General features: G+C 39.1%; 1 protein-coding gene across 2 annotated transcripts in view; it reads right to left on the bottom strand.

Annotated features, from left to right (window-relative positions):
* The window catches only part of LOC124612667 (BRCA1-associated RING domain protein 1-like), a 194,451-nt gene that overhangs the window by 80,899 nt on the left and 100,388 nt on the right, over nucleotides 1-13,164 (bottom strand). For both annotated transcript variants that reach the window (XM_047140991.1, XM_047140992.1), the window contains one exon: nucleotides 3,232-3,312. In XM_047140991.1, the coding sequence (XP_046996947.1) occupies nucleotides 3,232-3,312 (81 nt within the window). The remainder of the gene's footprint in view (nucleotides 1-3,231; nucleotides 3,313-13,164) is intronic.

Genomic DNA, 13,164 nt, shown 5'->3' with positions numbered 1-13,164 from the left:
ATTCATACACCCTATTACTTTTCTGCTTTTTTGTATACTAAATTTTATTTACATAGTACCCGGGCCATTTTTGTCGATGTATGTCCATAGATATTTAATTTTTTCTAGTATCTGTTTCATAATTGCTCTGTCACTGATGTGTACTTCAAATTTAGTGTCACTATTCACTACCAGATATTCGGTTTCTGTCAGACTCATTTGCAGTCCTCATTTATCATACTCCTGATATAAACGCCATATCGTGAACTCAAGATCGAATTCATCTTTTGCTAGAACAGCTCAATCATCAGCAAAACTTAATGAAAAGAGCTCTACATCATTAATAATAATTCCCATTTCTCCACAGCCACCTCCTGAGAGCCACTTAATACATATACACTGAACAAGATGGCTGACATACTGCAATCTTGTCTCAGCCCTTTTGTGACATTAATAGGTGCTGATAATTTTGTCCCTCTTTTAATCCATACCTTATTATCTCTGTACATTTCAATAATAATCTGTAAAAGATAGTCATCCATATCTAAATCTTTCAGAGCTTCCCAGAGTTTTGCTCTATGAACTGTGTCTTAGGCTTTAGTTAAATCTACAAAGACAATGTGAAACTCCTTCCCTACTGCTATAAATTTCTCCATTAGCTGTTGTAAAATAAAGAGGTTATCTGTACAAGATATGTTCTGTCTGAACCCACTCTGGTCTTCTCCAATATGGTGTCAAACATTTTGTCATATATCTGTTGACAGCAGTTGTTTATAAGGTGTATTCTTTTCTCCAAATGGTGTTCTCCAGCTTTCAATAATTACACAGGAATATTTCCAGGACCTGGTGATTGGCCATTCTTCATTTTATCTAATGCACTGCGTACCTCCTCTTAGTGATGATTGCATTTCGATCTGTCTGTTCACTCCTACCTTCGTCTCTAGTGTACTGCTTTTTCCATTCGCTTAAAGGAATTAAATTCTCTACTGCTTTGTTTACTGGTGTTTTCTTCATACCAATGATTGTTCTCCATATTTCTGTCATCTGTGATCCACCTATTAGACTCTCAGTCTGGATGTATTTCTGTTCCCACGTCTAGTTCTTTTTTAATTTAATCCTGTTCCTTAGTCCTGATTTAGTGTCTTGCAATTTTGTCTATATTGAGGTGATTTAGTTGATAACAATTTTTTGTATAAATTTTCCTTTTCCAAATGCTAATACTTAAGGTCATCTGAATTCCATGGAGGATCCTGTTTGTCTACTCCTTTACTCTCACAGTCCCCAGTACCTCTACAGCAATTTTCCTTATTGCTTGTTTAATATTCTCGTATTCCCTTTCAACATTCTCATCTTCTGGCATCATTTTTTGTTCACACTCCAAATCTTTGTTGAGTATATCCTTCATGCTGAACTGCTTTAGGAGAAAGATCTTATACTGTGTCGTTCCAGTTTTTCTTCACTGCACTGGATAGTCACCTGTCCAGTTTTTTACGGTTTTCTTCCAAACAGGTATGTCATCTTTGATAAAATTATATAGTAATCAGATCCACTACTGGCTCCCCGCATGGCTCTACAGTCTTGAACTACCATTTTGGATCTCTGCTTACTAATGATGTAATCAATTAAAGATTTCTGTTGTAATGAGGATCTTTCCCATGTATATCTGGTAATATATTTATTTGAAAACCGTCTGTTCAAAATTCTTAAGCTGCACTGGTTACAGAATTCTATAAGATCTTCTCCAGAACTATTGACAACACTTTCTCTGTATCTTCCTAGCACTACAACATTTACCTGCGAGCCCACTCTTGCATTAAAATCTCCTGCTATTATTGCTTCTCAGTGGCTCTTAACTTCGTTGAGTAGGTGGTCTAATTTCTGCTAGAAAGACCTTTGGTTCACAGTGGCATATCATCATTCAGTGCATATACTCCTGTTATAACCATTTCAATTCCATATAACTTAATGGTAACAGTGACAATTCTTTCATATAAAAATGTGTAGTCCTGGATGTAAGTGCTCAAGAGTTTTGAGTTTTGTTAGTTCTTATGGTGACATTTCCACATTCATCAACACATATTTCTTCATATCTAACAGACAAGTCCAATGCAAATTTTCATACATGTAGCTTTAAAAATTCTTAAGTAGTTTTTTATTAATAATTTTTGAAAATCTTTCAAATTTCCCAAAACTCTGAACTTTTGTTTCTTTTATTTCTGACTGAGATACCAAACATCAATTTTCGTTGCATTAGCTTCACGATTGCCTTCATAGTGACACATTTTTTCTAAAAACTTTTCATCCCTTATTTCAACGCCTTGGGGTGAAATTTCAAAAAATTCCTCCTTAACTGATGCCTACAATATAGATTATAAAAAAATAGATTACTCCTAACCATATAGGGGAGACTTTGAGCCACAGACAGACATGCCAAAAAGAATGCTAAACATGGGAGCTTTAGGCCAGAAGAACTTCTAAAGTACACAAAACACACACACACACACACACACACACACACACACACACACACACATATTTATATGACCACTGAGGCCAGACGTGTGGGTCGTTTTGTGTTGTCTACTTCAGAAGAAGGCCTTTTGGCCAAAAGCTCACACGTTTACCATTCTCACCAGTGTGACTGTCGGCTGCTCAACATCTCCTCTATATAGTGAGCAGCAATCTATACTTTTCTTAATACTGTCATTATTCTGTCCTGTATTTTCCATTGTTTAAAACAGTTTTATGAAAATTTTCAACACCTATTTCAGCCCCTTAGGATTGAATTTCCAAAAACACTGAAAAAGAAGTCAAGTACTAACTTTCATAGATGTAGCTTTAAAAGTGCGTTAGTAGTTCTGTTATATTGATTTTATTTCCAAAATAATTTTCACCCACTACTTCACCCACTTAGGGGTTGAATTTCCAAACAATGCTGAAACACGTACCCATCAATTCTGATCAAGAATCCAAATACCAATTTTTGTAGTTCTAGAGTCAAAACTACCTTAATAGTGACATATTTACAAGAATGTTACATGGTCTATTTCACCAACTTATGGTAGGGAATTTCTAAAAATCCCTTCTTATGTGATACCTACACTATAGGGTCAGCACTCTCTCCACATTTCAAGTTATTGTTCTTAGCCATTTGGGCAGGGCGATGATGAGTGAATCATATCATGTTACAGAGTATGCAATAAAGTCCTAAAATGTTTTTTTAGTTGAATAAAATGTAGTGTTTTCACTTACTAGTGGTGTCCAACCTGCAAAATCCTTTGTGTTTGGATTGGCGCCTTCATCCAAAAGTGATTTCACTCGAGCAGCGTCTCCCTGTAGTAAAACATACATGCTAAACTACATTTCTTGTTGAAGCTGTTTGTATGCTTGTAAGTCAACAACTACTGATAAATCCTAAATGATGGAGCATTCTTGGAAGCAAAAACTGTACTGGAAATAAATGATAACAAACACACAAACGTGTGTTTGTCATCATGTATGCCGAGAAAGAGGTATATACCTGCTGCACGCTTTTTCTTACATGTGAGGCAAACTCGGGCACTAGGTGCAAGATCCCTAGGTGTAAATGCATCTATAACCTTGCTGCTTCATTTGTCTCTTCTAAAGTAACGAGTAATAATGCAACATGGTACACCAAATCACAAAGCATTTTCCCTAACAGCACATCTGGCTGCTATGCCACCTTATTACTTTCTGGTGCTCAACATTTAAATATTTCAACCCCCTTGTCACTGCACATAAGGATTTCTCTGGAAGTTCTGACTGGACCAACTGAAACACATTCTTGTAAGGGCCTTATCTAGCATCATACATGGAAATAAGGGACATCCAGCCCACAATCTTTCCAAACCCATCCTAAAGTGGAATTCCAACACCCACCAACACTACATGACATCCTGACCCATCCCTGTGCCACTCCCGCTCTCACACCTTGCCACGGTGCTCTTATCATGGAGGAAGACCAGTGCAAGACCTGCCCAAAATATCCACCCAGCATATCCTACTCCAGTCCTGTTACAGTACTACTTTAAGCCACCAGGGGCAGGGGCACCTGTGAAAGCAGGCATGCCACATACCAGCTGCAGCAATTTGTGTACAGCATTTTATGTGGGCATTGGATTCAGGATTTCCTAGAAGAAAGAACACAACATGTCATTCTTAACGGTTCAAAATCTGCAGATGTAGAGGTAATTTCGGGAGTACCGCAGGGAAGCGTGATAGGACCTTTATTGTTTACAATATATATAAATGACTTAGTTGACAACATCGGTAGCTCCGTGAGGCTATTTGCAGATGACACGGTTGTCTACAAGAAAGTAGCAACATCAGAAGACTCGTACGTACTCCAGGAGGACCTCCAGAGGATTAATGCATGGTGTGACAGCTGGCAGCTTTCCCTAAACGTAGATAAATGTAATATAATGCGCATACATAGGGGCAGAAATCCATTCCAGTACGATTATGCCATAGGTGGTAAATCATTGGAAGCGGTAACGACCGTAAAATACTTAGGAGTTACTATCCGGAGCGATCTGAAGTGGAATGATCACATAAAACAAATAGTGGGAAAAGCAGGCGCCAGGTTGAGATTCATAGGAAGAATTCTAAGAAAATGTGACTCATCGACGAAAGAAGTAGCTTACAAAACACTTGTTCGTCCGATTCTTGAGTATTGCTCATCAGTATGGGACCCTTACCAGGTTGGATTAATAGAAGAGATAGACATGATCCAGCAAAAAGCAGCGCGATTCGTCATGGGGACATTTAGTCAGCGCGAGAGCGTTACGGAGATGCTGAACAAGCTCCAGTGGCGGACACTTCAAGAAAGGCGTTACGCAATACGGAGAGGTTTATTATCGAAATTACGAGAGAGCACATTCCGGGAAGAGATGGGCAACATATTACTACCGCCCACATATATCTCGCGTAATGATCACAACGAAAAGATCCGAGAAATTAGAGCAAATACGGAGACTTACAAGCAGTCGTTCTTCCCACGCACAATTCGTGAATGGAACAGGGAAGGGGGGATCAGATAGTGGTACAATAAGTACCCTCCGCCACACACCGTAAGGTGGCTCGCGGAGTATAGATGTAGATGTAGATGAGCTGTTCACCAAAAAGAATGGCCACCATCAAACTGGGACCAAAAACCTGATTGACCACCCCCAGCGAACAGCTGACCAAAACATACTCGAGTTGAATGGCTGCTTCACAATCCGTGTCATCTGTATCTTGCTTTTCTGAACTATGTAGATGGCAGTTATCCTTGCAACACACCTTTAACTTCTGAATCTTCCTGGCCTCAATCTCTGCTAAACCACTTTCCCCACACTCTCTACCCATAGTTTCCCCTTCCTCTGTCCTGTCGTGTCTTCACAATCCACGCTATCTTCATCGTGGGCCCCACCTCACCGGCTCCAGTGCCTGTGTGTTGCATGCCTGGCACCTGCACCTGCACCTGCGCCTGTACCTGCCCCTGCCTCCCCCTCCCACATATCTATCCTCCACACCTGCTGCCTTCTTCCGAGCCATTAGTTACCTTTCCCCAACCCCTCCTCCTGCTTCCCACCTCTTTCTCTCTCTACCCACCAAAATAGACACACCCCTTTCCAATCCACCAGCCAAACTGCTATCCCTACATTGTGTGTCCATCTAATATAGATCTCTCTCTCTCTCTCTCTCTCTCTCTCTCTCTCTCTCTCTTGTTTCATTTTCCATGTGTACTTGTCAGCAACTCAACACTTATGTAATTCAGTGAGTGGTCTCCTTTTCTCTTCAAATATTTAAATTCTAACAGAACTTTCCTTAGAATATTTATACAACACATGTAGGTCTGCTTTTAATAAACTCTGGGCCATCTTCTTGATCTCTACCCTAGAATCAACTTTTCAGTACCTGTGATTATAATGTGTCATTCTAATTTCTTTGCATTAGATGTTGTCAATCAAACTTTTCTTCCATAGCTGTTGTTGTTGTTGTTGTTGTGGTCTTCAGTCCTGAGACTGGTTTGATGCAGCTCTCCATGCTACTCTATCCTGTGCAAGCTTCTTCATCTCCCAGTACCTACTGCAACCTACATCCTTCTGAATCTGCTTAGTGTATTCATCTCTTGGTCTCCCCCTACGATTTTTACCCCCCACACTGCCCTCCAATACTAAGTTGGTGATCCCTTGATGCCTCAGAACATGTCCTACCAACCGATCCCTTCTTCTGGTCAAGTTGTGCCACAAACTCCTCTTCTCCCCAATCCTATTCAGTACCTCATCATTAGTTATGTGATCTACCCATCTAATCTTCAGCATTCTTCTGTAGCACCACATTTCAAAAGCTTCTATTCTCTTCTTGTCCAAAGTATTTACCGTCCATGTTTCACTTCCATACATGGCTACACTCCATACAAATACTTTCAGAAACGACTTCCTGACACTTAAATCTATACTCGATGTTAACAAATTTCTCTTCTTCAGAAACGCTTTCCTTGCCATTGCCAGTCTACATTTTATATCCTCTCTACTTCGACCATCGTCAGTTATTTTGCTCCCCAAATAGCAAAACTCCTTTACTACTTCAAGTGTCTCATTTCCTAATCTAATACCCTCAACATCACCCGACTTAATTCGACTACATTCCATTATCCTCATTTTGCTTTTGTTGATGTTCATTTTATATCCTCCTTTCAAGACACCATCCATTCCGTTCAACTGCTCTTCCAAGTCCTTTGCTGTCTCTGACAGAATTACAATGTCATCGGCAAACCTCAAAGTTTTTATTTCTTCACCGTGGATTTTAATTCCTACTCCGAATTTTTCTTTTGTTTCCTTTACTGCTTGCTCAATATACAGATTTGAATAACATCGGGGAGAGGCTACAACCCTGTCTTACTCCCTTCCCAACCACTGCTTCCCTTTCATGTCCCTCGACTCTTATAACTGCCATCTGGTTTCTGTACAAATTGTAAATAGCCTTTCGCTCCCTGTATTTTACCCCTGCCACCTTTAGAATTTGAAAGAGAGTATTCCAGTCAACATTGTCAAAAGCTTTCTCTAAGTCTACAAATGCTAGAAACGTAGGTTTGCCTTTCCTTAATCTTTCTTCTAAGATAAGTCGTAAGGTCAGTAGTGCCTCACGTGTTCCCATATTTCTACGGAATCCAAACTGATCTCCCCCGAGGTCGGCTTCTACTAGTTTTTCCATTCGTCTGTAAAGAATTCGTGTTAGTATTTTGCAGCTGTGGCTTATTAAACTGATTGTTCGGTAATTCTCACATCTGTCAACGCCTGCTTTCTTTGGGATTGGAATTATTATATTCTTCTTGAAGTCTGAGGGTATTTCGCCTGTTTCATACATCTTGCTCACCAGATGGTAGAGTTTTGTCAGGACTGGCTCTCCCAAGGCCGTCAGTAGTTCCAATGGAATATTGTCTACTCCGGGGGCCTTGTTTCGACTCAGGTCTTTCAGTGCTCTGTCAAACTCTTCACGCAGTATCGTATCTCCCATTTCATCTTCATCTACATCCTCTTCCATTTCCATAATATTGTCCTCAAGTACATCGCCCTTGTATAGACCCTCTATATACTCCTTCCACCTTTCTGCTTTCCCTTCTTTGCTTAGAACTGGGTTTCCATCTGAGCTCTTGATGTTCATACAAGTGGTTCTCTTATCTCCAAAGGTCTCTTTAATTTTCCTGTAGGCAGTATCTATCTTACCCTTAGTGAGATAAGCCTCTACATCCTTACATTTGTCCTCTACCCATCCCTGCTTAGCCATTTTGCGCTTCCTGTCGATCTCATTTTTGAGACGTTTGTATTCCTTTTTGCCTGCTTCATTTACTGCATTTTTATATTTTCTCCTTTCATCAATTAAATTCAATATTTCTTCTGTTACCCAAGGATTTCTACTAGCCCTCGTCTTTTTACCTGCTTGATCCTCTGCTGCCTTCACTACTTCATCCCTCAAAGCTACCCATTCTTCTTCTACTGTATTTCTTTCCCCCATTCCTGTCAATTGTTCCCTTATGCTCTCCCTGAAACTCTGTACAACCTCTGGTTCTTTCAGTTTATCCAGGTCCCATCTCCTTAAATTCCCACCTTTTTGCAGTTTCTTCAGTTTTAATCTACAGGTCATAACCAATAGATTGTGGTCAGAGTTCGCATCTGCCCCTGGAAATGTCTTACAGTTTAAAACCTGGTTCCTAAATCTCTGTCTTACCATTATATAATCTATCTGATACCTTTTAGTATCTCCAGGGTTCTTCCATGTATACAACCTTCTATCATGATTCTTAAACCAAGTGTTAGCTATGATTAAGTTGTGCTCTGTGCAAAATTCTACCAGGTGGCTTCCTCTTTCATTTCTTAGATCCAATCCATATTCACCTACTACATTTCCTTCTCTCCCTTTTCCTGTTAGGTGTACAGAAATGTGAATTTGGGACTTTTTCGAAAAGGGAGGCAAGAATACAAAGGTGAAGCTGTACAGAATCATATGAATAAACTTTTGTTATTGGTCAAATTACAGTATGCGGTTAAATGTTGCAATAGTTTCAGTTAAAGTCTACAATAAACAAGCAAAATAAAAGAAAATTACAAAATAAATATACAACACAAAAAAATACTATATTAATACTTATCATTTATGGTACGACTGAGATAATGGATTTCATAGTAGAATCTAATCTAATCTAATCTAGGTACAGATACAAGCAAGGATTTGAAATATCTACAGTAAATTACAAGTTCCAAATCACAGCACAGAACCTATATTTGACACCTAACATCCATATGCCATGCAGTATCACCAAGACAACAGCGGTAAGGACCTTCACAGAAACTCTCTCTCATAATCTTCCCAATGAAACCCTACATTTACCAGAATACAATACAACAAATAATACACATATGAAACACAAAAGAAGCAAGCAGACCCCACAGAATGAAAAACATTGTGAAAAATATTGTACAGAAAAATTTATATAAAGACACATTAGATGAAAAAATTATGGGAATCTCTCATAAAATGACTCCATCACCTATCTACATAAATGTGGTGAGGCCAATACGTTCGCCACATCACTGTCAGATGGAAAACGGCATCCACCTCTTTATTTATCATTAACAAAATTAAAAGCCACTATTTCTTCATTAGTAAAAGCTGTTGTGTTGTGTAGTGTAGTTTAGCTGGGAGCTGGTTTTCTTTAAAAGTCTGTGTACATGCAAATAATGTTTTAGTGTAGACATGGGCAACCTTTGGTGACCCGCAGGCGCGAATCAAATACATACTTCAGCTCATAGGCCGCCTCGTCATGTAAAAGCAGTGCTCCTTGCACATAAACTCAAAACTAGCATCTGTGATGTTAATGTTTAGGGAGTAACGCACCAATATGAATGGCACTCCTTTCCCATCACGTCATACAAGCAAATTGTGCCTCAATACACATGCCTCTGCGGGTGCATTCATTTTGTGTTCACCTGGAATTTCTCCAGCACGTCAGTTTGATATCAATTGTGGACCAAATGCAGCCTGCGGGCCACCAGCTGTCCAGCTGTCTGAAGTATTTTTTTGTATTTTATCTTTGGCATTTCTTGATGACCCATGGTCTTTTATTCCATTGCTTAAACTTTTAGTATCACCATTGTTAATTGCAATTGCTTTGTGTCTTCTGAATAAGTGTCCATTAAATTAAGAAATAAAACTATTTACTTCATCAGCTGTTATAACTTGATTTAAGTCTGTCCAACTGGTACGGGCCCAAAAAAATATTTTCACATCAAACAAATCTCTGAATTAAGTTCAATTAGATCAAAGACTTTTGATCAGTATACTGAAAAAAGATAAAATATGGATTAAATGAAGTTTACCAGCAAGCAGAAATTTGATATAGGTAATTTTCAATTATGGAAATATCACACGAAAATTATCTTTCATGCTAAGAAATTGCAGGATATTGTTAGCAGAAGTACAGTCAGACCAGCTGAAGGCACCGACTAAAAGAATTTGTGGGATGAGCTTAATGCAAAAGTGATGCTTTTTATTCCGTACGATATGGAATCCAACCAGCAACAAACTTATGTCGACTGCTACAACAAATAGTATGTGGAATGGGCTTCACGGAATTCACTAACAGTGAACGGCAACAAATATGGTTACGCAGAAACAAAACTTATTTAATTATAAAATATATAATGCATGTATTTTCAAAAATTGATTCTTTTGTTGATTTAATTACGACACGTCACACTGTGGTGCCATTTTGCAACATATTAGTAAAATTGAAGCATTAGCACTGTCTTTCCCCATGTTGGTGAACCAGTGGGAGATGCAAGCAAGATTTCAGAAGTTTTAGGTGGCCTGCCAGTGAAGTGTGGTTCATTTGTTTCAGTTTGGGACTTGTGAGATGAAACTAGGCAGTCTTTTGATAATTTAACAGCAAAGTTACTGAAAGAAGAGCAGTGTTGTCACTGACTGAAAAAACGATAATTACATTTGTTGCTGTTAAGGTTAATCACAAAAAGATTAAAAGTCAATGTTCTCAAAGCAATTCAAGCAAAAGCACTGAAAACAAGAAGAATGTTGAACGCTACTACCCACACATAAGGTCATTATAAAGCTGAGTGCAACAATAGATTGTTTTAGGTGCAGAAGTTAGAAAACTTTTGCTACCAATTGTAATAGTAATGGCTTGCTGATAGTGCTACATCAAAACACAGTTTCCAACAAAGGAATGGCATTCAATGTTTAAACCACTAGGGAAGCTCAAAGTTCCTGTCCAGATAGAAGATAATTCACTATCACGGAAGGAATTTGATGAGTCAAGTTTAATGTAGTCGTAAATGGACAATGGGCACCTTGTACAATGGAGAATACATTATAAGTACCCTGTTTGAGATTTGTGGAGATATGGCACAAGAAACATGTGTGCGGACTAGTTCTGGAGAATAATATCTGTCTATGAAGACCTTTGTGAAACCTTCAGCATACTGAGCAAGGGTGCTCTCATCAGTGCAGATACTCCGTCCATAGATGACCAGGTTGAATGGAGGCATTTTTTGGTGTGGAAGGGAAGACAGCTGTCAAAATGCAGGTGCCGGTGGTCGATGGTAGGTTTAATGAGGACAGAGGTGTGGATGGAGCCATCTGAGGTGAGGTGGTCAACATCCTGCAATGTGACACACTGGGTTGAGGAGGACCAACTAAAGTGGACGGGAGAGGTGTTGAGATTGTGAAGGAATAAGGATAGGGTGTCCTGGCCCTGGATCTAGATCATGATGATATTGTCAATAAACCTTAAGGACACCAAGAGTTTGGATTTTGGGAGGCTATAAAGATTTCTTCTAGAACATCCAGAAACAGGTTGGCACATGAGTATGTGATGCAGGTGCACTTGTCTGTGCCATGGATTTGTTTGTATACCTTCCCTTGAAAGGAGTAGTAGCTGTGTGTTACAAAATAGTAGGATGTATGAGGAATGAGATAGTGGGTTTGGTGTCTTGAAGGCCACTGGGAGAGGTAGTGTTCAATAGCGGCAAGAGCACAGGCATGCAGGATGTTGGTGTATACGGAAGTGGCATCAATAGTTATGAGTAGAGATCCAGGAAGTAAAGAGGTAGGTAAGGTCAAAGGACCCTATGAGAAACTCATCGGAAAGGAAACATCACTCAAGCACACGATGAAGTCTGGAACCAAGTGATTTGCACTCTCAAACTGCTTTGATCAAAATTTCAAAACAAAACCAAGAAAAACAGTAATGGTGGGCTAATCCTGTAAAACTTGTCCAAAAATGCCACAGGGCACCCTACAGAACTAAAGTTCAACAACATTACATATGAATACATCGACAAATGCTGGAGATGTTCAGCAACTCATTGAAAATAGGGCTGAATTGCAATGGTGCTACTGTGATTGTTGCTCAACTGGGACTAACTCTTAAAAAACATGGTGAACTTTGCCCTCCAGTTCCTTTACTATATTATGTGGCCTATGCAGCGTAGTCATTTGTAAATCACACATTTTCAAAGAGGCAACAGCATCCACAGACTCTGAGAAATGGTACAAAGCAATGAAGAATGAAATAATACCTTGGGTTTTAGTGGATCTACCTCCAGATAGCCAGGCTGTCAGTTGTAAGTGGATTTACAAAATAAAATGCAAATCAAATAGCAGCATGAGGTACAAAGCTAGATTACGTGGAAAAGAATATTCATACAAATCTGGACCTGATAATGGAGATACTTTTTCACCTGTTGTTGGGTATGAGTCAATCTGAATTCTTTTGGCTTTGGCCACAAGTGTATCTACAAACCACAACGAAGTACATGGCAGAGGGTAGGTAGCATTGTACCATTTATTAGGGCTTTATCCCATTCCACTCAGGTATGGAGAGCAGGAAGACTGGCTACTTAAACATCTCTGTGCACACTGTGATCAATCTCGTCCTGTCTTCATGATTTCAATGGTTGCAGGACATTCCTAGAGTCATCACTTAAGCACTTCCCAAACATTCTACCATTGAACTGCAGTCTGCCACTTGCTTCACCCCTGACTGAGACTGTGTGATTATTCCATTTCACACTCTTATAAATTGTTACACTCCAATATTTGTAAGAGCTGACAGATTCCAACTGTGACTTATAAATACTGTAGTTTTAGGATCCATGCTTTTTCGTTTCGTGAAATGCATAATTTCACATTTATGAACATTTAAAGTGAGTTGTCAGTTTCTGCAACACTGTTAAATCTTGTCAAGCTCTGACTATGATATAAACAAGAAGCAATTTGATGTGAAACAGCCTTTCTCAATTCGCAAGAACATATTTTCGCAAAACTGTGAATGTTTAAACAGTGATAATGCACATTTAGTCTGCAAATTAACGAAAAGCCCTGTGGACTGGTGCGACCTCCTCATTCTCGGGATCAAAAATTGTTCAGCTGATCAAGCTTTAATCAGATAATTACAGTACAGGGTATCCCAAAAAGAATTACACAATTTTAAATACAATTATTTACTAGTAAGAAGAGCTCAACACCAACAAATAGAATACTAAATTACTCAGAAAAGACAGGAGTTTATACAAATTCCTCATAAATGTTCAATATGTCCTCCATTGGTTGCACGGACAACATCTAGCCGATAGCCGAATTCATCCCAAACTGAGCATAAGGTGT

Source organism: Schistocerca americana, chromosome 4 (genome assembly GCF_021461395.2).
Source record: "Schistocerca americana isolate TAMUIC-IGC-003095 chromosome 4, iqSchAmer2.1, whole genome shotgun sequence".
In the NCBI taxonomy this organism is placed as follows: Eukaryota; Metazoa; Arthropoda; class Insecta; order Orthoptera; family Acrididae; genus Schistocerca; species Schistocerca americana.
The sequence above is the reverse complement of the archived record's forward strand: the minus strand, read 5'-3'. Positions and strand labels throughout refer to the sequence as shown.